Raw genomic sequence first — 27,768 nt, forward strand, 5'->3', positions numbered from 1 at the left:
AGGTGCACGGAGAGGGGATTGGCCCGCGCGTCCGCCCGGACTGAGTAAGGCCTCCTCCAAGTGGATGGCGCAGTGGACACGCGTCCGGCGCCAAGGCTTCCTGGGACGTGTAGTTCGCGACAGGACTAGCGGAAATCCCGCCAGGTTTTACCATCTCTCACTTATTTACTTTGCTGTCACCGCTTTCAGCGGACAAATAAATAGTAGCTGCCCAGTAGAGGGGCACGTGGGCCTGGAGGCACAGCTAAGATTTTTTTTTAAATTGTCACTCTGTCCCCCGCACGTGCAGAGGGCAGGTATAAAACACGATGAAAGGAAGGTGTTGTCAATGATATCTGACGATCGGTCGCCCGGCACAGCCGTCAGGGCGCTGTCCCCGCGCGCTCCGATGGGACGAGAGACGCCAGCCCCAGGGTAACCGGAGGCGCGTCGCGGGCCGAGCGCTGGAAGCTGTGATCCGGGACCGGTGCCGGGCTCCACTGCGGCCGCAGCGACCCGACCCCACCGGACAGGCCAGAGGTACATCGGGCTGTGGGCAGGGGCCGAGGTGGCCACCGGCGACTGTGCGCTGTGCCTTCCGCCGGGCACTGGAGCGCCGCGGACCAGGCCTGCCGCCGCCCACCTGCTCTCTGCGTCGCCAACGCAGCCTGCGCGCCGGGTGCCCCTGGCCTCTCTGGTGCCCGGTGGCCATCCGAGTGGACGCCAGTGCGTGGGGACCCGTCCTCCGGGGAAGAAGTGGGGTGAAGAGCTGGGCCGCAGGGTGGCGGGAAGGGTCCGGGAGAGAAAGGACGAGTCCTCTCGGGAACAAAGCCCGATTTGGAGGGGCCGCGGGGATACCGGTGGCTCCCGCCCGGCGTCAGTCTCCACGCCATGCTCGGCAGGGCCCGGGACCGGAACGCGCGGCGGCCGTCCCCTTGCCCCTGCACGCCCGCCCGGGGCCAGCGCGGTCTCAGGAGGGGTCACGGTCAGCTCCGAAATCGTACCGGGAGCCTCCTCCTTCCCTTCCCCCCTTCTCTCGACCTTTTCAGCTGCACCCCCCAAACTCTGATGGGCCGGTGGAACCGCCAGCCAAAGCGGGCCTGGGCGGGGGTTTTCTTTACTGTTTCCTTTTCGGCAGTTGTCATTAGTAATGCTATCAAATAGTGCATTCAAAAGCTCGAATCGGGGGCTCCCTCTTCTCCCGGGAGCAGTGATCTGCCCGCGTCCCATTCCCCCCCCGGGCGCCCTGAGCACGCGAGCGTCCCCGGGCCCCCGGGCGGGTAGGAGGCTGACACCCGCCGGCCTCTGCCCGCTCCCCGTCGCCGAGAACTCCAGCTTCCCGCCGGGCGGAAGGCGGGAGGAGGGGCCCGGAGGCCTCGCTGCGGGGACCCGGCGACGCGCGGCCCTCGAAGGCGCAGGGACCACTGAGCGGCGCGGGCAGGGAGCGCAGCCGCGTTCCTTCCTCTTCGCCCGCGCCGCCTCCGCACACAGCGGCTCCGCGCGGCGGGGACGGGCCTGCGCGATTGTTGCCTCCATCCTGGGGGCCTCCAGGCGCCGCGAGCTTCGCAGAGAAGGGCGGAGGGCCCTCTGCTCGCCTGCCCGGGAGCTTGGGCTCAACGCTGGCCGGAGTGCGGGAGGACCCCCGGTGTCCTTCGGAAGCCGGCGCCTCTTCCTGGGAAGGGGCTCAGGTCTGACCGCGGAAGGGGCGTGGAGGGCGTGGGGAAGGGTCTGGAGGGGAAGGACCGAGATCAGACCTGCTGAGGCTTAGTGCGTCTGGCTCTCAGAAGAATATTACTTATTCTCCTTAGTAATAAAGACAATAAGTAAGTCCTCCTTAGTAAGTCCTTACCTGCCCCTGCGTCTAAGCGGCCTTCCGTGCAGAATACAGATCATAGTAGTTGTCATACGTGGAAGGCTTTACTGAAGAGACTTTTTAAGATGTTTAGTTCTCTAAGCAAACTTGATGCTTAAAAATAAGGATTTAAGAATCTAACCGGAAAAGAGAGTGTAACCCAGGCCATGAACATTGGACTTACAAATGTTTATTTTACAGAGCAGTTCCTTCCAGGGACTTAAAAATCGTTACTCCAGCGGTGCATTTAAAGCTGGCCATTTTATAAAATGTCTTTTGCACAGAGTTAAACAGTACTTCTGTTGCTTGTGATAAGATTTTATGAATAAATCATTAAGTCATTGAGCTTAGGTCCTGCAATCACTTTTATTAGTAAATCTTCATACAGCATGACCTTGTTTACTGGATTAGGGAACCTCAGTTCTCACAGATGAGAGCCAGGAAGGAGAAAAAGAGTGCCCTTGGCTAGAACTCCAGCTCTTGATTGCTAAGGCCATTCCTGGTGGCCTTCTGAATCTAGGCTCCAAATCCCTGGCTTACAGTAATACCCAGCATGGTGCAGGGACTTAAGAATATCTGTTGATGAGACTTCTACAAATTGCCCTGGGGATACAGTAGGCAGGAAAACCAGACTTGCAGGAGACAGACATTCATCATGTAAACACACTAACACACAGGGTAGAATTGCACCCTGGTAAAGACCTGTGAATGAGGTACGAGTCTGTACAGGGTGACCTGGCTTGGTTGGAGGAGCAAAGAAATCATCCCCCTAGAAAGTGACATTTGAGCTGACATCTGAAGGATAATGGGAATTAACTAAATAAAGGTGGGGAAGAAGGAGTAGACAGCATTCAGAGAAAGGAAAGGTGGCCCATGGGGAGAGGAGAGTGAGGTGGAGGATAGACTACATCTTATTTATCCAGTCATCTATTGATGGACATTGGATTGTTTCCATTTTTTAGCTATTCCGAGTAGTGCTGCTATGAACATTTTGTGGACATATGTCTTCATTTCTCTTAGATATATTCCGAGGAGTGAAATTGCTGGATCATATGGTAACTCTATGTATAATGTTTAAGGACCTGTTTTTCAAAGTTACTGGACCATTTTACATTCCCACCAGCAGTGTATGAGGGTTCCAATTTCTCCACATCCTGTTTGATCCTTATTGTTAATCTGTTTGATTCGAGTCACCCTGGTCAATGTGAGGTGGTATCTTACTGTGGTTTTGGTCTGCATTTCCATGATGGCTATGGATGCTAAACATCTTTTTATGTGCTTCTTGACTATTTCTACACCGTCTTTGGAGAAATGACTATTCTGATATTTTTCCCATCTTTAAATTGAGTTACTTGTCTTTCTTATTATCCTAAAGCAACATTTTAAAATAATTTTTAACAAGACAGATGGTCAGTGATCATGACTTAAGCATATAGTAGCTGTAAAATAAATATTTATTGAATGAAGTCATATGAAACACTTAAAATATTTTTTAGTGTTTTTGTAGTGTCTAGTGGATTGTTGATCTTTCTTTCTCTTCCCTCTTTTCTTAGGAGCCCATTTTTGCAGCGCTCACATTGTTGTAGAATGCTGTAAACAATTGTCACAGCTGTTTTTCAAGAAATAGAAAGAGTTGCAACCTCTTCCTCATAACAGAACTTTTATAGTTGCATTCAATGCCTAACGTTGCAGAAGCAGAAAGGACAAATGATTCTGGAAATGGTGAGTGCAAATCTGAGAGAAGGTCTCCCGAAGAGAATCTACAAGGTGCCGTACAATCTTTCTGCACTCGTGCCTCGGGAGAACCCTTGGGTCCCAAAGGAGATGGTCATTATCCATGGAGCTGTCCAGTGACCCACACTCGGGAGAAAATTTATGCCATCTGTTCAGACTATGCCTTTCTCAACCAGGCGACCTCAATCTACAAAACTCCAAATCCAACCCGCTCTTCTTGCCTCCCCAATAGTACCTCCTTATCTGCTGGAAATAATTCCTCAAGATACATTGGCATCCCGACCAGTACATCGGAAATCATCTACAATGAAGAAAATAGCTTGGAGAACTTATCCAACAGCCTGGGCAAGCTACCTCTTGCGTGGGAAATTGACAAATCTGAATTTGATGGAGTGACCACGAATTTGAAACACAAATCAGGTAAGGAAGGAGCCATGATGTTCTCATGTGAAAATAAGGAGAAAACAAGCAATATATCTTGTTTAAACTTGCCTTCAGACAGATTTTCTTTTTATGATACCAAACAAGGCACATTGCTATCATGTTGTTTGTCGACATAGTTTAAAAAATAATCTTGGGCGTAGGACATTTAGTTCACTAATGTGTTGCCACTGGAAACTTCAAACATAACCTTTGCATTTTGAGAGCTTTGAACAAATCTAAGAGTGCTGTAAAACACAAGTATTGTAGATAAGTACTCAGTAGTTTAGTAATGGTTAATGATGTGGCTAGAATAACATACTACTTCATGGTTTTGCAGTGACATGAATCATATTTCTCAATTAAATAGCTAGTTTTGGGGCTTCCCTGGTGGCGCAGTGGTTAAGAATCCGCCTGCCAATGCAGAGGACATGGGTTCGAGCCCTGGTCCAGGAAGATGCCACATGCCACGGAGCAACTAAGCCCATGCGCCACAACTACTGAGCCTGCGAGGCACAACTACTGAGCCCACGTGCCACAACTACTGAAGCCCGCGTGCCTAGAGCTTGTGCTCCACAACAAGAGAAGCCACTGCAATGAGAAGCCCGTGCACCGCAACCTAGAGTAGCCCCTGCTCTCGGCAACTAGAGAAAGCCCGTGCGCAGCAACGAAGACCCAACGCAGCCAAAAAAAAAAAAAAAAAATGTAGTTTTCTTTTTCTTTTTTTTTTTTTTTTTTGCGGTACGTGGGCCTCTCACCGCCGTGGCCTCTCCCGCTGCAGAGCACAAGCTCTGGACCCGCAGGCTCAGCGGCCATGGTTCACAGGCCCAGCCGCTCCGCGGCACGTGGGATCCTCCCAGACCGGGGCACGAACCTGTGTCCCCTGCATCGGCAGGCGGACTCTCAACCACTGTGCCACCAGGGAAGCCCATAGTTTTCTTTTTTACTACATAACATTTTGGCTTTTCTGTTGTTAAAAATTTTTGAACACTCAGCAGGGTCTCCAGGTGCCACTGAGTAGGTTGTGCACTGCCCAGTTTAAGAGGGTGTAGTGTACAACCTTCACAATTACAATGTGGTGGTTCTGGAGCAGATACTAATGCTCTCCACTTTTTTCTTTTGAACTCACAGTAAGACAGGAATTTTGTGAGGTAGGTACTGTTGTCTTCATTTTATGGGTGAAGAAATGGAGACGTAGAGGGGATACATTGCTTGGGCACAACTGCACAGCTAGAAAGAGGCAGAAGTCAGGTTTGTACTTTACTTCTAGGCTTCTCTGATCGTTTTGTAAAACCTCTGTCTACTCATTCATTTGCAAAATCAACTTGTTTTACAGAATGTTATGTAAATTTGTAATTCTCGCGGTGTCCGGGGATTTCATTTTGTGTCTCTATTTGTGGGTGATCAGTCTATAATTTTTTTTTCATCATGTCTGTGCAGGTCTCCTAAGACATGTTTGGAAGTGTTCTCTCTTCCTGTTTTTTGAGGGGTTTTCAGAGGGGTATTAAAAATCTCTAATTATGATTATGGAGTTGTCTTGATTCCCATCAATTCTGTCAAAGTTTAGTTTGCCCGTTTCATCTACGTTATCAAGGTGTTGACGTAAAGTTGTTTCTAACCGTCTGTTTTCTCCCTCTAACACCTGTATGGTCTTTAGTGATAGCTCCTTTTTCATACCTGATGCTGGTAGTTTATGTTCTTTTTTTCCTAGCTGGGCGTTTATCAGTTTTGTTTGTCTTTTGCAAATAATCAGCTTTAGCTTGCTAATTTTCTGAATTGTCTGTTTTCTATTTCATTGATTTATGATCTTTATTATTTCATTCCTCCTACTTACTTTGGGTTTATTTGTTCTGCATTTTCTAACCTCTTGATTCAAGACTTTTCTACCGAAGTATTTAATGCTCTAAATTGCTTGCTCAGTACTGTTTTAGATGCAGTCCACAAATTTTAACACACTTTATTTTTATTGTCATTTAATTTGAAGTATTTTCTAATTTCCTTTGTTATTTCTTCTTTGATACATGATTGTTTAGAAGTATGCTATGTTATCTCCAGGTATTTAGGGTTTTTCTAAGTACTGATTTCTAATTTAGTTCCAGAGGACATATGACCTCAGTCTTTTTTTATTTTTTAATTGAAGTATAGTTAATTTACAATGTGGTGTTAGTTTCAGGTGTACAGCACAGTGATTCAGATATATATATATATATATATATATATATATAAAATCTGAATATATATATATATATTCTTTTTCAGATTCTTTTCCCTTATAGGTTATTACAAAGTATTGGGTATAGCTCCCTGTGCTAAGCTCACAGTCTTTTTAAATGTACTGAGACTTGTTTCCCGAGGCAGCATATGGTCTCTGTTGCTGAATGTTCCCCGTGCACCTGAAAAGAAGGTGCATTCTGGAGTTGTGGGGTGTCGTGTTCTAAATATTTACTGGATCAAAGTGTTTGAAAATGTTGCTCATATTTTCTATGTTGCTACTTAATTTTTGTCTTGTTCTAACAATTGCTGAAAATGGGGTGTTAAAAGTCTCCAACTATGATTGTGGAGCTGTCTTTTCTCCATTTAATTGTGTTGATTTTTGTTTCATGTAATCTGAAGCCTTGTGATAAGGTACACACGCATTTATGATTTTTATTTCTTCTTGAATTAACCCTTTTCTCATGAAACATCCCACATTATTCCTGGCAATATTTGTTGTTCTGAAAGTTACTTTGTTTGATATTAATATAGCTATTCCAGCTTTCTTTTGACTAATGTTTGCATGGTGTATCTTTTTCCGTCTGTTTATTTTCTTTTTTTAAAATTTATTTATTTAATTAATTTATTATTTTTGGCTGTGTTGGGTCTTCGTTGCTGCACGTGGGCTTTCTCTAGTTGTGGTGAGAGGGGGCTACTCTTCATTGCGGTGCACGGGCTTCTCATTGCGGTGACTTCTCTTGTGGAGCATGGGCACTAGGCACGTGGGCTTAAGTAGTTGTGGCTCGCGGGCTCAGTAGTTGTGACTCGCGGGCTCTAGAGCGCAGGCTCGGTAGTTGTGGCTCACAGGCCTAGCTGCTCCGTGGCATGTGGGATCTTCCTGGACCAGGGCTTGAACCCATGTCCCCTGCATTGGCAGGCGGATTCTTAACCCCTGTGCCACCAGGGAAGCCCTGTCCATTTATTTTCAAACTGTGTCTTTTTATATTTAAAGTTTGTCTCTTAAAGATAGCTGTCAAGTATATTCAGTGAATTGTTTATTTAAGATATTGTTTACTTTAGTTCTAGAATTTACATTTAAAAAATAGTTTCTTGGGTTTGCTATCTTTTCATTCATTGCTAGAGCACCTTGTCCATCTCATAGAGCATAGTTATAATACCCACTTTAAAATCTTAACCTGCTGGTCATGCCAGAGTTGGTCTTATCTTTTTTCTTGAGAATGTGTCACATATTTCAGTTTTCTCACGTGTTCAGTACTTTTGGATTGCATTCAGGATGGTGGAAATGTTATGGTGATTTTGGATTCTGATATAGTCCCCCAAAGAGTGTTTTATTTGTTTGTTTGTTTTTAAAATTTTAGCAGCAATTAATTTGGTTGGACTAAAGCTGCAAATTCTGTCTTCTGAGGACATCTCAAATCTCAGTTCAGTTCTTTTAGCCTTAGCTGTACTGTTTGGGCTCTGCTCTGTACATGCACAGTTCAAGGGTCAGCCTAAGATTTGGGTCAAATTTGGCTTCTTCCCTTCTCTGGCCCTATTTCTGGGATCCCCCCAACCTCACGTTCTAATGACGGTAATTGCCTGGAACTCTGTCCTGTGGTTATATAAGTCAAAAAGATGGTGAGTATTCTATTTTTATTTGCTATCCTGGTACCTTTCTCTAAAAGCCAGTCTGTGTGTGTGTGTGTGTGTGTGTGTGTGTCTATGTGTGTGTGTGTGTATTTTTGGTTTGGGAGCTAAATGGGTATGTTGTAAGCAGGGTGAGGGATGGAAGAAGGAATATGGCAATAACAAGGGGCAGTGGACAATGGTTACTGGAGTTGACGTGATGGGGAGATAAAAATGTTCAGGCATTGCTCTTTTATGCTCCCCCCTCAAATGTGGCTTCCACTTTGACAGAGCTTCCTTCCTCAAATTGACTGGAATTTTGCCTGTGGGACCAGCTCTCTCTTTGGCAGTGTGGAGATGTCATGAAGGATGTTCATATAGACCATATATACTTTTTTTTATCCCAGGGTTCATGGGAGTAAGCTAGGAGAGAACAGAGGGCAGGCTCAGGTGAGTCTTTGAGGACTGCAGGTGGGTACAGATGACCCTATGAGCTGCTGAGGTCACAGGTTACCGTGCTTCATTAGCCACTAAAAATCTAAGTGGCTGGAAAACTCCTTAGGGAATTAAGTCATTATTGGACAGTGAAGACATCTCAAGGAACGGTGGAAAGTAGATTTTCCATCTTCTCACCCACTAAGATTTATTTTATTAGTGAAAGAAATTTGTCAGAATGAGATTTTGCTCGTGTTTGCCAGGGGTTGTTCAGCTCTGGGAGAAACTTTGCGTTTCTGTGAAGACTTAGGAAGCATAACTAAAGGGAAGGGGGAAAAAAATCCTTGTTTCTTGATTTTTCTAGTGTTCAATATTACGCCATTTTATACAAATTAGAGAAATTCCCTGTGTAACAACAGTTTCTGAGGTCCAGCTGGGTTTTTTTTAATGTATTTCTTAAAGTTGGAGTATAGTTGGTTTACTATGTCATGCTAGTTTCAGGCGTACAGCACAGTGATTCAGTTATACATATGTGTGTATATATATATATTTTTTTCAGATTCTTTTCCCTTAATAGGTTATTACAAAATATTAAATATAGTTCCATGTGCTATACAGTAAGTCCTTGTTGGTTCCAGCTGGTTTTGGGCGCTAAATTGTTTCATTGTAGAATGAATAAAATGGATCCTTTTCCATGTTTGTTTTCTAGGCATATATCTATATAATCTATGTTTTATAATTTATGACTAACTCATAAAAATGAAATATTAGCTTTTATTTAATTTTTGTAACAGATTTATTTTGTTTAAAATATGATATGTGTGAGAGATTTTAAAGTGCACGCAGCTATCTGAAATGTTAATGGTGTTTTAGTGAAATGAGGCTAGGATGTTATTTAATAATATTTTAATTTATATAATTTTTTGACTGGGTGATTGATTAGATGGAAATAAAAAAGTATAAAAATTAAAGAGTGTAAAGTCTCACTTTCATTTTTGCCTCCCCTTTTGTGTGGCTCCCAAATTCCCCTCCCCCTGTGTCTTTTGGAGAATGTGTGTGATGTGTGTGTGTGTGCACGTGGCCACACATGTGTACATACTTGCACACAGAAAGGAGACTTTGTTTTCCATTCTGGCTCCTGGTGCTAAAGTTGCATTTTAATAATGTACTTATGTGCATCATTCTTTTTATTTTTATTTTTTTTTGCGGTACGCGGAGCTCTCACTGTTGTGGCCTCTCCCGTTGCGGAGCATAGGCTCCGGACGCGCAAGCTCAGCGGCCAGGGCTCACGGGCGCAGCCGCTTCGCGGCATGTGGGATCTTTCCGGACCGGGGCACGAACCCGTGTCCCCTGCATCGGCAGGCAGACTCTCAACCACTGCGCCACCAGGGAAGCCCATGTACATCATTCTTAATCTATTTTGTGGTCTCTGTAGGCCTGGAATTATTTTTAAATATCACATCATCGGATTACTGGATCTACTGCTTTTACTTTCTCAACAGAGTTACATTAATGTGGCTTTATTGTTTTATAGAAAGGTTTCATTTTCTGGAAAGTGGTCTAGTTAAATATTTTACTGTTGGTAATTTTATTTTCTAGATGTGGCAAAACATTTTGTGATTGATTATTTTACTAGCTAAGTAACTAGCTCAGGAATTGGAATATAAGAACCTGATAGGAAATAACATTCATGGTTGTTTAAATGTGTGTTTATTCTCTCTGTCTCTCTTTAAGGCAGGGGCGTATTCTTGAAGATACATGTATTTCTTCAGTATGTTTGCAAATAGCATTTTCAGACCTAGTTACTTTTATATTTTGTTACATAATTAATTGTATTGCCTTGGCATCTTCATTTGACTTCATTTTATACTCTTGTATTCTAGGCAATGGAAAGAAGCAAATTTCCAAGAAAAAAACTTCAGACAAGAAAGTAAGAAGACATCAAAGGGAGTGGCCTCAGTATTCTCCTCTTGAAGATATTAAGCAGCGGAAAGTATTAGACCTCAGACGATGGTAATCTCTAAAAATTGACCTTTTTTTTACCTAACCACAGTACCATTGTCATACCTAATGAAGTTAACAGTATTTCCTTAGCATCTCATTTCCAGGCTAAATTCAGATTTCCCGGATTTTTCCGAAAATGTCTTCACACTTGGTTGTTCAGAGTGGGACCCACCGTGAACCACATATTGTGTTTGCTTGTTGTGGCCCATAAATCTCTTCTGAACTAGAACATTCCCCATCTGATTCTTCCCCAATTTGTGTGATTCCTTTCCTGCTGGTGGTCTAAATTACTCATATAACCTCAGTCCTTATAAACCGGAAGTTAGATATAAAGACTTGATTAGATTCTGGTTGAACATTTTGGGCAAGAATACTGCCTAGGTGGCCCTGTGACCTTCATCCTGATATCCCATCAGAAGGTACATGGTGTTTGGTCATCTGATATTAGAGATCCTAAGAGTGATTACTGGATTAAGGAGGTGGCAACAGCCTTAGCCCACATTGTCAAGTTCCCTTTTTTCTTCTGGAACCATCAAGTAATCAGTGGGGTGACGGTGGCATTGGGTTAGCATCTAGGTAACCGTCAACTTTTCACCTCGTGGTTTCAGCCAGACCCATTGATGACCCCTGCCCGAATCCTATTATAAAATGGTGCAATTTCAAAATTCTATCATTTCTTCTGCCTTTACTAACTGGCATTCTTTTAATAAGATCTTTCACTTACCAACTGGGGCCATTTGGTGACCTTAACATACAGTCCCTATTCTAAAGAAAAAGATGTTTAATTTGTGATAGCTTTTAAATATTACTGATTTTATAATTTGAGGTTTTAAAAATCCTTTTGTGTGAGGCTTTAGAAATATTAGATTTTTTTTCACTTATTTAATAAATATTGGACCATTTACTGTGGGCTGAGAATACAGAGATGTACAAAACGGGTGTTTGTTCTCCAATCTAGTTGAGAACAGTGGAAAATGTAAAATATCTCAGGAAATTTGTCAGATGATGGGTGGGAATAAACAACCAACATGAGAGACGGTATTGATCACTGAAAGGCTTCACTGAGGAGCTGGGTCTTAAGAGAGGAAATCTGAGGGGATGGAGGGTCTAAAGGTCTTTGAACGGATGGTGGGAAAGTGTCTGGCAGGTTGGTGATGAAAAGTAGATCAGCCTGTCTGGAGCAAGGCTCAGAGAAGCTAAGAAACTTACTCAGCATCACATAGCAAATACGCAGATGTGGTATTGAAACTGAAGAGAGTTGGACTCCAAAGTCCATGTTCTTTCTTTCTTTTTTTTTTTAAAATTAATTAATTAACTTTTGGCTGCGTTGGGCCTTCATTGCTGCACGCAGGCTTTCTCTAGTTGTGGTGAGCGGGGGCTACTCTTTGTTGCAGTGTGTGGGCTTCTCATTGTGGTGGCTTCTCTTGTTGCAGAGCACAAGCTCTAGGCACGCGGGCTTCAGTAGTTGTGGCACATGGGCTCAGTAGTTGTGGCTCATGGGCTCTAGAGGGCAGGCTCAGTAGTTGTAGGCACAGGCTTAGTTGCTCTGCGGCATGTGGGATCTTCCCGGAGCAGGGCTTGAACCTGTGTCCCCTGCATTGGCAGGCGAATTCTTAACCACTGTGCCACCAGGGAAGTCCCCGTGTTCTTTCTTTATAACACACGTCACAATCTAGTTCTTGGATATCAGGCTAAGGATTTAGATTCTTTTTTCTGGAGTAGAGATAAGCCATTGATGATTTCTTAACAAAAGGTTATTTTACAAAGATAAATTGTTAGTATCAATAGTTAGTATGTAGAGTGTATTGGAGAAGAGACACAAATCAAAAACATTAATTTCAGGTTTTTTGGAGCGAGGCTTTACACATTTTGCTCTGAATCCCTTAGACTTAAGATTTGTTATAACCACATATATGAGTAATTATATTTAATAGTATAATATGTGAGGACATAAAGACTTGGATGAGGAAGGACAGATAGAAGAAATAATCGAGGGGGAAAAATTACCAGGATCGCAAGCTTATTTCCCAGAGTATATTACAAGATTAGAGATGGAATGGAAAGACCCACAGAAGATAGTAGAATGTCGGTAAAAGTTTTAAGCTGGTCATGAGCAAGACCAGTAAACAAGTTTGGATTGATGAAAAAATGTGAAAAATCTTAAAAGTGCCTAGGGTTGATTCCCAAGGATTTGTGAAGAAGTGTTTAAGATGGAAGAGGGAGATTAAAATATGACAGAGTAAGGTCTTTTTACTCCACTCCTTCCCTCAAACCCATGAAAACAATAAGAGCAAAATGAAAAATGTGGAAACCTCTATCTTCCCTGAAGCAAAGAAATAGCATCATCCCCAAACCATAGGCTCTAATACATTTTTCAAATCCTGTGCATTCTGGACTAACAGAAAGGAGACGCCAAGAACTCACAGATTACAGCTGGCCTCAAACAATGCAGTTTTCTTTAAAGTTCATGGATGACCCCAAACTGGTTGGTGACTCTTTGGTTAGATCTAAGGGTATGAGCCGTTGAGTCAGTGGGGAAGAATCTGGGTTCTTTGTGGAGATCCAGATTAGCACTACAGAAATGCAGAGAAGGTTGCAGAAGGAAACATTGTGCCGATTGCCACCAAGATTCCAGCTTATCCCCTAGATACCAGCTGAGGACACTGCCTCTAGTGAATTACAGGGAAGGTGGTGATTGCAGAAGAGCAACACAGGCCACACACTTCCTGATTTCAAAACATATTACAAAGCTACAGTAACTAAGACAGTGTGGTACTGGCAGAAAGACAGGCATATAGACCAGTGGAACAGAATAGAGCTCAGAAATAGACATTCATGTAAACAGGCAAATAATCTTCTGCAAGGGTGCTCAGACCACAGGATGAGGAAGGCACAGTCTCTTCAGAAGATGGTGCTGGGAAAAGTGGATACCCACATGTGAAAGAATGAGGGATACCTTAAAAGACCTCTTAAAAGGTCTTTTAAGACCTTTTCTTCACATCGTACACAAAAAATAACTCAAAATTTATTAAAGACATAAATGTAGGACCTAAAACTATAAAACTCCTAGAAGAAAACATAGGGGAAAAGCTTCATGACATTGGATTTGGCAGTGATTTCTGGGGTATGATGCCAAAAGCACAGGTAACAAAAGAAAAAATAAACCAATGGGACTACATCAAACTTAAACACTTCTGTGCGTCAAAGGAAATAATCAACAAAGTGAAAAGGCAACCTACAAGGTGGGAGAAAACATTTGCAGATCACATACCTGATAAGGGGTTAATATCCACACTGTATAAGGAACTATAACTGAAGTTGCAAATAATCATATGTGTAGCTCAACTAGGAGTTTACATCGAAATTTTAATAGTTGGTGTCTAAATTTATATATCTTTCATTATTTTCCATTGGCTTGGGTAACATCCACTTTAACTAATAGTCATACTTAGCCATCATTCTTAAAATACATGATTTATTGTCATTATGCATTTATAATGTGTTGAATAAATATGAAAATACTTTAAATGAATAAAGATTTTACATTGGTGGTTTAAATGATCAAAGTTTTCATTATGTAACACACTCAGTTGCCATGAGTGTTCTATTTCTGTATGCATATTTTGTATTCATTCAAGTGAAAACAGTCTTATTTTCTCAGGTACTGCATAAGCCGACCACAGTATAAGACTTCTTGTGGTATCTCCTCATTAATTTCTTGTTGGAATTTCTTATATAGCACAATGGGAGCTGGAAAGTAAGTATATTAATTTAGTGGTATCCCTCAACTCCAAATTCAAAAGTTATTTGGTGTTGCTTTTTGTATAATGGAAGATTTTTAAGAACAGATTTTTTATAAATTGGGGAAAAACTGCCATATTTTGTTTTAGGCCTTTTAGCTAAAAATATGTGCATGCATTATTTTTGATAAAATAAAAATGAAAAATACTACTAAAATTGTTTGCAAATCAGACAGACACAGTAACATTGAGACAGGTTATATTTGCATATGATTGGAACTGTGAAATGAAAGGCAATATTTCTTTCGTAGTCTTCCAGCTATCACCCAAGAAGAAGCTTTACATATTTTGGGTTTTCAACCCCCGTTTGAGGATATTAGGTTCGGCCCTTTCACTGGAAATACGACACTTATGAGGTACGAAGCCCTCGCTTAGAAGCAATACCTTATTTCTAGTTCTGCAAAATAATAATGCTGTAGATGTGCATTGATAGTAAACCATGCATCCAACTGTTTGGGCCCAACCTCTGGTAGATATGCCAGACTTGGGCTCTGCCTGAATTTCTCTGGAGTTGGAATAGTGCCTTCTTTGTTATGGAACTGTAGCTATGAGCGAGTCTTCTTGTTATTTTCAGGTGGTTTAGACAAATTAACGACCACTTCCACGTAAAAGGATGCTCGTATGTTCTATATAAGCCTCATGGGAAGAATAAAACAGCTGGAGAAACTGGTAAGTAAACATATAGAAGATTTACACACACACACACACACACACACACACACACACACGCTTTAGGATCCATCTTGAAGATTGGTTTTGATTCATGGCACATGATGCAAATCCAAAATACAGTCTATCACTCTTTATCCAAGGGGAAACCATAATAGATAATAGTAATATGTAGGCCACTTTTCAATATACAGTTTAATATTTTAACTCTTTTCATCTTTGCATGAAAAACTTTTAAAGATTCAAGGCATGTCATAAACACTACTTTAACACATTGTATTGTTTGGGTCCATGGTGTCCGTGCGTGTGTGTGTGTGTGTGTGTGTGTGCGCACGCGTGTGCGCGCATGTGCTTACTTGCCTGCTACTAAAACCCTTTCAGGAAGCGGCATGGAATTTGCAGTTCCTCTTCCTAAAAGGGAATGCAAGGATTTTAGAATATTTGATGTCAGACCTGCATAATAACATATAACAACAGGACAATGGACTATGAAAGGGACAAAGTTCTATTTTAGAAGGGTCTTGATTATAACAGAGTTTTGGAGTCGATCCTAAGGATTGTTTTAGTTATGCGCTAGTTAAATAATTTGAATTATTTGACAATTTCCATTTTTAAAATTTCACAGTCATCTTTTTGTTTTTTTTTTTGCGGTACGCGGGCCTCTCACTGTTGTGGCCTCTCCCGTTGCGGAGCACAGGCTCCGGACGCGCAGGCTCAGTGGCCATGGCTCACGGGCCCAGCCGCTCTGTGGCATGTGGGATCTTCCTGGACCGGGGCACGAACCCGCGTCCCCTGCGTCGGCAGGCGGACTCTCAACCACTGCGCCACCAGGGAAGCCCCTTCGCAGTCATCTTTTGACTTTACAATCAGAAACCTACAATACAGTGTTAAGGAAAATTTTAAAGAAAATTTTATTCTGATACTTGAAAATTTTATTCTGACACTTATTAAAAGGGTAAGGAAGACTTTACTGAAGACTGTTGTAACGCAGAACTGGGATATGGGAGAGAGATCTGGCTCAACCCTGAATACAACAAAGACAGCTGGGAATTTGTAGCCAACTCCCAAAGTGAGTGGTTCCGTGGATGGAAAGTTATTAAGAGGAGACATCAAGGTGGGGCTGTGGGGAATCTTGCTAAATGGCCTAACAGGATTCTTATGACAGGCAGGCCAAGGGTGAAGGGTGAGGACGTTGATCAGGTATTCAGGGTGGGGGGATTCTCTCTAAACTGATTTCAGCAGGAATTTTGCTAAAACTGGATTCAGCAAGGATGGACGCAGAAGCCCAAGATCCCAGCCTAGCTGAGGAGAGGGCTCAGAGATGCCTAACTGAAGTTTGGTCAAGCAGGGAGTCTGTCAGCAGAGAGGGTATATGGTTTATCAAAATCAAGGAGTGAACAAAGAATAGGGTATATTTCTGTTGACCTTTAGCAGGTCTATCAAGTTGGTTGTGAGTCAGGCAAACTTGGAGTTCATATGTTGGTTTCTGCACATACTGGTTTTGTGACCTTGAACAAGGCACGTAAACACTCACTTACTGAGCCACCCCATGGGGTCACTGTGAAGATAAAAGGAGACATATTTGTAATACACTTGACACCTTGCTTGACACAGAGTAAAGACTCAATAAATGTTAGCTTTTATTCTTCCTAACTGAACTCTGTGCATTTGCAGGGGGGCCTGTCTTCGTGGGAAGTGCAGCTTTATATGGTGTGTAATTTTTTTTGTTTGTTTCCAGTGAGGCTGTCAACACACTCTCGTAATTGATCAGGCAATTAGAAACTAAGAAAGAATATACTTTCCAACATACCTTAGTGTTTTTCCTTCGAGTAATAGGATAAACAAGCTCTTCTCTCCCCCCACCCCCTCTTTTCTGGGAGGGGAAAGGAATGGTTGCTGTAATTTTCAAAAGTAAATTTCAATACTATATTTTCCCAGTTTGATTCCTGTGTTCATCGTCCCCATTACAACCCTTCACTCCTTGCTGTCTCTTTGTCTATGCGTATTTCCTGAAGGATATTTGATCTGCTTCCCCCTTGGAATATTCTTGTCTTCTGCTTCAAGAATCAGTGGTCCCTTGCAAGCCTTGTCTTATCTCTGATGCTCGGATTTCTCTTAATTCCTGTAGTTCTGATTGTTTGCATCTGTTGTTTAGCATTTGGAGTGTGCAGCCGTATATTACATTGCATCTGTTTTTTTTTTTTTGCGGTACGCAGGCCTCTCACTACTGTGGCCTCTCCTGTTGCGGAGCACAGGCTCCGGATGCACAGGCCCAGCCGCTCCGCGGCATGGGGGATCTTCCCAGACCGTGGCACGAACCCGTGTCCCCTGCATCGGCAGGCGGACTCTCAACCGCTGCGCCACCAGGGAAGCCCTACCTTGCATCTTTTTAACGTGTCTGCCCGTCTCCTTGACCGTAGGGAGTGCTCTCAATAGCCCTTTGATGCCCCCTGGCCTTGCATGTGTGACCCTGGGACTTCTGATTGTGTTCAGAGTTGGGAGAGTATTGCCTGTGTCAAGCAGAAGTCTTTTCTGTTCCCTCTCATGGTAGAAGAAAGAGTTGCAGAGATAGGCTTTTCTCATTTTTCTCTGGGATATTCAGTAGTGAAAACCATTGCTAGTTGTTAGTGTGCATTAAAAAAAATACTTTGTATCTTTTGTTGTTGTTTAGATTTTTTTTTAAGGAATATCAGGCCTGTTTCCCACAACAGGCTTTAAGTTTTCCTGGGGACTACGCTTCCTTCGTAACTCCCTATTTGCTGATTGACAGGCTTATTTCCGGTGGGCCTTCAGGAAATGTAAACTGAGCTCACTCCTGGAATAAAGACAGAATTAACAGATTTGACTATGAATATGAGTTGAAGTACTTTTTTTAGAGATGTAACTACTCATAATAAAAATTTCTGCCAGAAGTTGCCAATGTTAGCTCCAAACTATTGGTTCACTTATTATTCACTTCTTATTATTGTATTATTATTATTTTATTATTATTTGAGTAACTTCAAACTGTTGGTTCACTTAGCTACCAAGGATGTCTAGATTCATTTGTTTTTAATGCCTAGCTTGAAAATTACACTACTATTCATGTATTTCATTTTTATTCTTCTGGTAGATATTGTAACTTCTTATATTTGCTTAGCCAAGAATATCTGCCTCTGCCCTATCCTGACATAACTCATGTATACCCACACCCTGGCCATTGCTACCAGTTAACTACAGTGTCTTAATGCATCTTGGGTGGACTGTGCGTTCATATTCTGTTTTCCTCGTCCTCTGGTTTTCTCCAGTTCATATTAGACACAAGGCTGGATAAATTTTTTCGACGTGTGGTGCTAATATATCCCTTTTTACTTTGGGAGTTCTCTAGTGCTTGCTTAAAGCGTAAACTCCTTAGCATCATTCCAGGCAAGAACAGATTGGTCTTTCCCTGCTGTCCTCCACGTACCAGTTGGATTTAAAAGATGTCAAGGGAGTAGGAGCCTTGCAGGATGATACTATGTTGCTGGGTTACAGAATCTGGTCCTTGTCTTTGAGGGTATAAAAATACATCCTAATGAGTTCTTTTAGAGTTCTCTGGAGTTCTTCTATAGATGATAAGGCTTTACAAAACTGACTTGTACTAAACAAGCTCAAAAATGTTAATGTTAATATATTAACTGAGGGTGAGAAATACACTATCAAAAGCACCAGGATTCTCTCGGGCGCTCAGGACATATACTGTTCTTCACAGTACAGCAGCCTGGCTAATTCTAGTTTGTTCTGCTTTCTCTACACCATGCACATCATGGCTCTGCGTTTGGTAGTGGTTGCTCTGTCTCTTAAGTTTCAGATTTTTCGATATACTCTGGTCTAGACTCAACGTCGTTCTGAATTTAGCTTCCATCTGTAACACATTTATATGTCTTCTCCTAAATAGAACCACTTTCTTGGATGACTAGCTTAATGTATTAAATATTGTCTTTACTGTCTTTTATTTCAGAGGGTGATCTTTTTCTGACCTTACCCTGAAATTCTGGGGGCTGCCCTACTGTAGACCTCTCCACATTATCGTGCCCTACATTCTGAACTGGGCTACACGCTGTTCCCTGATTCCATCCCTCCCCTGCAGTGGTTTTGTTTTCTCCTCATGCTCTTTCCTCTGTCTGGATTGTTGAAATGCTGCCACTTGATTATGTTCTGTCTTGGATGCCACCCCCTTCTTTGTTCCTCAAACCTGATGTGCGCTTTCTCCTTTGAATTACACCCTTTTTTTGTGGCACTGTCCTTTTCCACCCTATATCAAAGTTACTTGTTTTATGAGGGCAGCTTGAGGTACTGTGCATTCCTTATCTTTTGTTTCCCTGTGGTTGCTGTTGTAGTTAGTAGATGCTCATAATTTACTTCCTGAGTTGAGTTAAACGAAATTTTCCTCTTAATCTTAGACCAGTGACTCTCAAAATGTGTCCCCTGGATGAATATCATCATCACCTGGTAACTTGTTAGACATGCAGATTCTCGGTCCCCACCCCAGACCTACTGCGTCAGTTACCGAGGGGGTAGGTACCAGCAATCTGTTATTTAACAAGCCCTTTGTGCTCTAGTTTGAGAACTACTGCTGCAGTCTTTCTAAAGAGATGCTATTCAGCTTCTTTATAAAGAGTGTGGTCTTCCATTGATAGGAAATTCAGATAGGAATTTCCTTCCATTGATAGGAAATTCAGATGGGAATTTCCTTCCATTGATAGGAAATTCAGATGGGAATTTCCTTCCATTGACAGGAAATTCAGTGTGCAAATTTCAATCTGTGCTCAATTGAGTTTGCCTCGGGCTGGTGGGGGGCAAGGGGTGGGCACCTAGATTCCCTATACCTCCTCTTTGGCCACAGCAACTCTGCTTTCATCCCTGTTATGGACTGGGCTGGCATGTAAATTTCCCTTGCAGAAGGGATTCCATCTCAAAATATGTTTGAAAATTATTGATCTAAATTAGAGGTCTGCAAACAACAGCCCATGAGCCGGCAGCCCATTTTGTGAGTAAAGTTTTATTGGCACAAAGACATATCCATTTGCTTACACATGGCCTTTGGCTGCTTTTGTCTGTGGCTGCTTTCAGCTACAGTGGCAGAGTTGAGTACTGTGCATACTGCCCATGATCCACAAACCTCCAACATTTACTAACTGGCCCTTTAGGAAAAAGTTCGCTGATTCCTAATCTAAATCCATCAGAATGTTGTTATGTAACCTTGAAGTAAGAAGAAGAAACATTCTTGAGGAGCATGATAATTACTCCAAAGAAGAAACACCACCTCTGTCCTCTAGAAAACTAGGACTTGGTCATAGAGTATTTGTAGCAGATGAAATACTGTGACTATTAATGAGAGCAAATGTTCATAACTATCTCATTTGCCCCTGAATATATTCTAGTATATTTATGTGACTACTATTCATAATCACAGTAATCAGCTGTTTTGTGTTACATTTGACTTAAGGAGGAAAGTGTGAAATATTTAAAAATTTCCATTAGGAAGTTACAATAAAGTTCTTTCATTAAAAAGTTTTAGTTATTTCGGATAACTTTTTACTTGGCATTTTCACAATTTTAAAAAGATTTCAAGAGTTCTTTCTAAGCCACTTATGTGTATAAACATCTTTAGTATTTACTGAATTTATGAGGAGTCTAAATCTATTTACATTCGCTTACTATCCTGAAACATCTCTACAATCAAGTTCAACTACGGAAATGAAATATTGACCATCTTCTGAATTTTAGGTCTTATCATTCTTCATTTAGAGCTGCCCTTGGATGTCAGTTTTTAACTCATCTGGGAAAATTAACCCAAAACAGCAGAAAGACCTATTTATCCTTATGAAATAGAGATTTTAGTAGAACAGATTGCCTTGTGTGCAGGTATGCTCTGGTGGTACGCCATGAAGTAAATATCTGTGGGGAAGGCCAAGCTGAAACCTTGGAGAAAAAGTTTAAGACAGAAATATTACTGTCTCCTTGGAACTCACAAATTGTATCTGCAGAAGTCGGGGCGGCGTCCCGCCTCCTTGGCTCTTCTACAGCCATTGACCTGCCATTTTTGGTCTTCAGCTATTTCAGTGGCCAGAAAGTCAATCGGAAAAACCATAACTTGCAAGCTTTCATCGACTTAAACTATTTTCAGGATTTCCAGTTTTAATGGGCTATTTGTTCATGAATAATTTAGTGTCTTCCAGGAGATGCAAGTTAATGAAACCTCAGTTAATGGCTTTAAGTATTTAGTGCTGGTGAAAACTCATTTCTTATGGTAATACTTTTGAAATTACTTCATAAGTAATATATGCAGCCATGGGAAATATACAAGGAGAAGCAGTTATTAAGAGGATGCTGTGGTACTACCAGCCCGTCTCTTAAGATGTTCTTATCACTTGGCTTGTGAAAGTCTTTCCTCTGGTTTGTAGAAGGGATTGAAGTGTGTGTTAGTGGGGAAAAGTTTTCATTTTTGGAACTTGTTTGGAGTTTATATTTATCCATATACCTCAGTGGTCTTCAGATTTGGATGTCCGCATTATGGCAGCTGCAAGGTGATCATTGTGGTACGGGAAGAATGTATTAGAATGTTTATATTTTAATCTAATTAAAAATGTCTACTTTTTGTGTATCTTTTAGAAAGACATATTAGTACAGTAGTATATGTACAAAGCTTATAAACAAACATGCTTATAATGGGCATGCTTACTCAGAAATTTCAAGTGACAGATGTGTACAACCAGAGGAGTTGAGACCATTGCTATATACACTAGGTATTAGGTTTTACATGGTAATTAAATTTTGTAGACAAGCATGTATGCTATTTGAAGGTTTGGGTAAGCAAGGACTTTCAGTTTTTTAGTTTGCTATTCAGTTTGCCTGAATTTCAGTCTAAAGGGTAAAACTGAAATCCATTAATTATTTTTTAACCTTTAGATAGCTTTTCATTGTTTTTCCCCAGCAACGTCCATGTGTTCCAAGTAATATCTTTTCTGTCTTTGAGTCCTTAACTAGTTGTTTGTATAAAGCATAGATAGTGCTTTATGGTCCCTCAATTGGTTTGTTTTTGTTTTTTGTAGCTTCTGGGGCCTTGTCGAAATTAACTCATGGATTGAAAGATGAATCGTTAGCTTATATCTACCATTGTCAAAATCATTATTTTTGTCCAATTGGCTTTGAAGCAACCCCTGTTAAAGCTAATAAAGCATTCAGGTAAGCATTTCTGTATTTTATGTGGATACTCCACCAGGAAAATATATTGTAGAAAGCATTTAAGAAATATTTGGTTGATTAGACATTGGAAGACTTCGTGATTTGCTTTCCTTACATCAACTGAGACTAGTCTTTTAAACATAGTAGCTTAATCGTCTGCGGAATTGTTTGGTTAATTGTGCTTTTACATTATCCACTTAGATACTATTGTTAGAGTCATGAAAAGAGAAAGGCATTTGAAAAATCACTTTTACGTTTATTATAAAACGGCTGCAAAGGACTTTACATATTATGTCTCAGTGATCTCATCCAGGATCCCACAGGGAAAATGTACTGTGGAGTCTAGTGTCAAGAAGACTGTCGCAACTGAGTACATTAAAAAGCATTTCCTTTCTGATGGTGAATAACATGAAATTTATCAGGGTTCCCCTTTTGTCCTGGCTACCAGGAAGCCTGCAGCCAATTTTTATTTCTAATATCAGGAACCATGTTACCCTAATGGTTATATTTGTTCCTTTGTTGATCCAAAGTTTCTATTTTATCAACTATGTATGTCTACTTCCAGGTAAACTTGTATTGTTTTAGAAGAGACAGCCTGTAAATAAGAGAGGGTGACTGAATGTTAATACTTTTTTTCCTCCTTAGCAAGTTTTCTTATTGATGGGTTGAGATAATGCCAGGGTAGTTGAAAGCAGAGGAAGAAGTGTCCTATTTGAGAATGTTGAAAACAGAAGCCATGAGTACTCTGGGTAGAAGCGTTGATTGATAGGCACAGTTATCCTCACCCTGCTGAGTTCTGGTTTGTTCTATCTGGGTGGGTGGCATTGGTGAATGAGAAGGAGAACAGGCAGCATTGCTTTCTCAGCGAGGGCTGAAGGTCAGGCTGGGAGAACGTGGCTTGGTCATCTGGGGTAGGGTGGGTTCTTTGAGGCTGGAGGCCATGCGGCCTTTGGGTGGGGAAGCTGGACGTTGTATTTTTGTGAACGGGAAGCAAGAGAAAACCCACGGTGTCTCTCCAGACGCTGAAGTGTCCTATTCATCTCTCTGGCTGTGGGGTTTATTGTGGTTTTTTTCTATAGTTTGATCCTGCAACTTCACCTTACTCCAGACACCTGTCAAATGTAAAACGTGAAGAAGTAGGTACTCCTACTTGGCCCCCTTTAGAGGAGAGCTCTTCACCTCTGCCTGAACCTAAGAACCACCTGAGATGCTTTTACAGCTGTGTAAATACTTCCCTGTGCTCCACCCTACACCTACCTGAATTAGAGTTTCCAGGGGTGGGGTTAGGGTGTCAGTCTGTTTAAAAGTTCTACAGGTGTATTGCTGCTTTAGGGTTTTATTTTTAGGATGCCTTTTGAAACTTTTTGAATGCAAACTGAAAGAAGTGTAGCTTAAGGGTACTGGCGGGTAGCATGCTAGGATTTTTTTTTTCCTCCTAAATGCTGAGAGGTGGATTTTTAGCCCTATATTTTGTAAGAGGGGATCTAAACCTAAATTTTTTTTTTTCGGTATGCGGGCCTCTCACTGTTGTGGCCTCTGCCGTTGCGGAGCACAGGCTCCGGACGCGCAGGCTCAGCGGCCATGGCTCACGGGCCCAGCCGCTCCGCCGCATGTGGGATCCTCCCGGACCGGGGCACGAACCTGCGTCCCCTGCATCGGCAGGCAGATTCTCAACGACTGCGCCACCAGGGAAGCCCTCTAAACCTAAATTTAATTTATGCTTTCTCTTTAATGGCCTTCAGATATTTGTTCAAGCCTAAACTCCAATATCTATTCTAGTGTTGGTGACTGCTATCTATGCATAAACTTCAGTGTATCTTTTATCAGTGTATAATTGAAGCATTATTTTCAAGGAGGTGAATGATTTTATGAAGCTTACTGTGAATGTATTTTTTATTTAGCAGGGGCCCCCTCTCACCACAGGAAGTAGAATATTGGATCTTAATTGGAGAATCAAGTAGAAAACATCCTGCTATTCACTGCAAAAAGTATGTTAACTCCTTCCCTCTCCCCGCTTTTTTCAATTTCTGCTAAAAAGCCTGTTGGAATTTTGATTAGAGTAGAATTCATAGAATCCATAGTTTAGTTTGGGGAGAATTACATCTGAACAATATGGAGTCTTCCCATTATGAACATAGACTATATCTCCACTTAATTAGAGCTTTAATTTCTTTCAGCAATGTTTTGTATTTTTAGCATAGAGTTTTATATGTGTTTTGTTAAAATTTTCCCTAAGTGTGTATATTTTTTGATGCTATTGTAAATTTATTTAATTGAAGTATAGTTGATTTACAATGTTGTGTTGGTTTTGGGTGTACTGCAAAATGATTCAGTTATATATATATATATATATATATTTTCAGATTATTTTCCATTATAGGTTATTACAAGATATTAAATATTATTCTTGCAAATTGATTTTTAAAACATTTCATTTCCCAATTATTTTCCGTTAGTGTACAAAAATACAATGGATTTTTCTATATAGGACTTAAATCTTGTATCTTTACCAAATTCACTTATTGGTTTTAGTAATAGTTTTGCAATCCAAAGCAGTTACAAATTGCTTTGGATTTTCTATACAATCAATCATGTTGTTTGTGAGTAAAGACATATTAACTTATACATCTTTTGAAAATGTACTTGACTCCAATTAGAAAGGAAATACCGAATGTTACTATGTTACCCTGCAGGATGTCATCTAACAGGCTGATATATAGTTATTTCATATGCAGAGTAACCACTTTTAACCTTGGCAATAGTTGGATAAACAGAATTGTCATAAAAACAAGGATTTATGAAAGCTTACTGGATGCAACAATCCTGTGATAAGAGAATTATTGCCATGGTGCTTTTGTAGCAAATTGCTCATGTGAAAAGTTCCATTACAATAGGATTTTGAACTTAAAGAAAACTGTGCTGTATCTTCCTTAACAATAGGTGGGCGGATATTGTTACTGATCTAAACACTCAAAATCCAGAATATCTAGATATCCGGCACTTAGAGAGGGGGCTGCAGTATCGAAAAACAAAGAAGGTAAGAACACCATTGTATTTCAAAGTATTTCTCAACTGGCCAAAATGCAGTTATTTTACCCAGCACTCTAGGTTGTAAATAACAGAAACCCAGTTCAGACCATTTTAGACAGAAAAGTGAAAATTACTTTAAGGACACAGGGGTATCTTCAAAAGGAAAGGTTAAGAAGTCTAGCCTGGATTCAGGGGGAACGGGTACCACGCAAGAGAACGTTAGCAGGGGCCAGGGAGCTAGTCTGTCTTATTCTCTTGGGAGTTGTGTTGTTCTTAGCTGTCTATTTGTCTATTTACTTCCCGAAGATCGTCTTTCAACTTAGGTCTCCCTTTCAGATGAACGGTCGAGACTAAGACTGGCATGCCTCCAGCCCAGTTCTGTAGTCTTGGCCCAGCTTGGGTCAGGTGTTCACTCCCAGGGCGATTAACTGTGGCCATGGGGCAGAGCCATGTGTACCAACAAGGCTGCTGGGGGTGGTTCTCAGGGAATGGTATGTTCTGTGGATTGAGTAGACATCCCGTCCATATTTTCCTACTATCATACGAAGAATGCGTAGGAGGGAGAGGAAGAGGAACGATCTTGGTGTTTGGAATAGTCAACTTGGGCGGGTACAGCGTGTGTGAGTGGTAGACAGGCATATGGGGGGAAGGGGTTTTGCCTCCTGTGGGCATTGTTATATTTTTGTAAAGGCAGCTGGTCAGGAAAGATGCAGGATAATGTGATCTGATTATGAATCAAAGGATCAGCCCTGTTTTGATGCAGGTGAAGGGGGGAAAATAAGGGAATTCATGGGAACCCACATATTAGTATAATTAATTTCCTATCATTTTCTGAACCCAACATTTTTTTTTTCTCAGGTTGGAGGAAATTTGCATTGCATCATAGCATTCCAGAGACTTAACTGGCAAAGATTTGGCCTTTGGAACTTTCCATTTGGAACCATTAGGCAAGAATCACAACCTTCAACACATGCCCAGGGAATTGCCAAATCTGAGAGTGAGGACAATATCTCCAAGAAGCAGCATGGGCGTCTGGGCCGGTCTTTTAGCGCTAGTTTCCATCAGGACTTGACATGGAAAAAGATGTCAAGTATCCATGAGAGAAGGAACAGTGGTTACCAGGGTTACAGTGATTACGATGGGAATGACTGACCATGCTGCATACTGACGACTTGTGTTATTCACACAGCTTGTCTATACAGGACTGCTTTAAGGCAGTACAAGATTTTAAGTCTGTATTAAATAGGAACATATCTTGTGGTACAACACATAACCTTGTAGTTTCTCCAGTAAATAAGCTTGTATATGATTATGATGGGTGATTTGCGGTATATAACCAGATAAGCACAGAGTTTTTTTTGTCCTTTTAAAAGTTAAGAGTATATAAACATTCTGGGCAGTTTCACAAAGTCCAATAAAATTACACATAAACAAATCAAACACAATTTCACTCAATAGCATCACGATTTGAAATACTTAAGCATGAAGTGATTTCTTATGACTTGACCCCCAGATATTTGTTGCAGTTTTGTTCCCAAGCTCAAAATGTAAGGTACTAAGTATCTGCCCAAAAACATTGGGGCTGTTGATTTCTAGTTTTTCTCTAGCGGTTGAAGCTCATTTAAAATGACTTAGTGAGTCTAGAAATTCTTTTACTTGTAGTGATATCTTGCCTGCCTCATTTTTTTCCTGATCAACTTTCTCAGGATTCTCAATAAAGAGGCAAAAGAGAAAAGACTCAAGATACTGATCTTTTCTATTGGTGCAGATGGGTAACTTAGTGCATCGATTCAGGTACTCTTGACTTTCTTGGTATGTTACTGTCAAATGCTGACAAGAACTTTAGGTCTTGAAAGACTCATAAGTCTACAATAAACCTTGCTTTAGGGGTAGAGTAAAAGAACAAGTGGCATCTGAAGTTTCTATACCCAAGGTAACCTGTGAGATGAGATCTGATAGTTGCCATATGGCGTCATATGTTGATAACAGAATTAAGGACATGTTAGGAATACCCCATCACTCAGAGGGCAACTATCCGTATTCCAGACTCTGAGCTCTTTCCTTTTTAAAAACATGTAGACAATTAGCTGCTTGAAGTGAGTGTGAAATAGTTCAGAAAGTGTGGATTTCATGTATTTAAGCTCCTCTCCAGTTGCTGTCAGTTTTTCTTCTGCTGCCAACCTGTGACTCACAAACAACTAGGATCTCTTGTTCTTTCATTTCAGGGGCTGTTCTGGGACTCAAATCAGTAACTTGATTATTACAAGGTGCTGAATATGTTGGTAACCACATCATAATACACCTCAAGGAGAACGTTCAGATTTTTATTTTTTAAAATATTTTCATTTTCTTCTCTTTTGAATTTTATATCCATTTATCCACTCAGACATGCCTAGCCTACAGAAGGGGATATATATTATGAAATGGGCATTTTTCTGAAGAGAATATTTTGCTTGAAATGCAAAGGACTGAAAGATTTGTAGGTTGTTGATTTTGTTACTTCATACTGGAACTTTTAAGAAGTTTTCATCAATAAAGTTTTGTTTTCTACTTTTAATCATGAGAATGTTTTGAACCTTTGTTTTAAGGAGTACCCTTATAATCTTGTTTGAAGTACATGACAATTTGTCAATTCTGTGTAAGCAGTATAAGAAACATCTTCTATCTGACTTTTATAATCAGTGAGACAATATGCATATATCTATAATTTTAGATTTTTGTTAAGACTTTATGAGAGGAAATAGAAAACTTAATTCTTTAGCTTGAACCAAATTAAACTAATTTTTGTAGGTCAGATATGGTTGAATATCAGCAATTGCA

The 27,768-nt window shown here is 41.0% G+C and overlaps 1 protein-coding gene across 6 annotated transcripts; it reads left to right on the forward strand.

Annotated features, from left to right (window-relative positions):
* Nucleotides 1-107: 107 nt before the first annotated feature.
* BIVM (basic, immunoglobulin-like variable motif containing) lies at nucleotides 108-27,505 on the forward strand. 6 transcript variants are annotated; one of them, XM_032610882.1, is made up of 11 exons: nucleotides 108-519; nucleotides 3,385-3,985; nucleotides 10,123-10,252; nucleotides 13,905-14,000; nucleotides 14,295-14,399; nucleotides 14,618-14,712; nucleotides 21,786-21,918; nucleotides 23,820-23,906; nucleotides 24,859-24,955; nucleotides 25,807-25,895; nucleotides 27,174-27,505. In XM_032610882.1, the coding sequence occupies exons 2-11, from the start codon at nucleotides 3,508-3,510 to the stop codon at nucleotides 27,220-27,222; spliced, it is 1,359 nt and encodes a 452-aa protein (XP_032466773.1). In that variant the 5' UTR covers nucleotides 108-519; nucleotides 3,385-3,507; the 3' UTR covers nucleotides 27,223-27,505. The 6 variants fall into 6 exon arrangements, with proteins under 6 accessions (XP_032466773.1, XP_032466771.1, XP_032466767.1 ...); XM_032610880.1 differs by having other exon boundaries at nucleotides 134-519; nucleotides 25,807-25,945; XM_032610876.1 differs by having other exon boundaries at nucleotides 134-519; nucleotides 25,807-27,505.
* Nucleotides 27,506-27,768: the final 263 nt, after the last annotated feature.

The sequence above is a fragment of the Phocoena sinus genome, chromosome 18 (genome assembly GCF_008692025.1).
Source record: "Phocoena sinus isolate mPhoSin1 chromosome 18, mPhoSin1.pri, whole genome shotgun sequence".
Classification (NCBI taxonomy): Eukaryota; Metazoa; Chordata; class Mammalia; order Artiodactyla; family Phocoenidae; genus Phocoena; species Phocoena sinus.

Bases quoted from the DNA above. Each gene is read 5' to 3' on its own strand.
- BIVM (XM_032610876.1), top strand. From the start codon at position 3,508: ATGCCTAACGTTGCAGAAGCAGAAAGGACAAATGATTCTGGAAATGGT. The intron at 14,001-14,294 runs GTAAGTATATTA...TTTCTTTCGTAG, and splicing joins AGCACAATGGGAGCTGGAAA to TCTTCCAGCTATCACCCAAG. The intron at 14,400-14,617 runs GTACGAAGCCCT...TGTTATTTTCAG, and splicing joins GGAAATACGACACTTATGAG to GTGGTTTAGACAAATTAACG.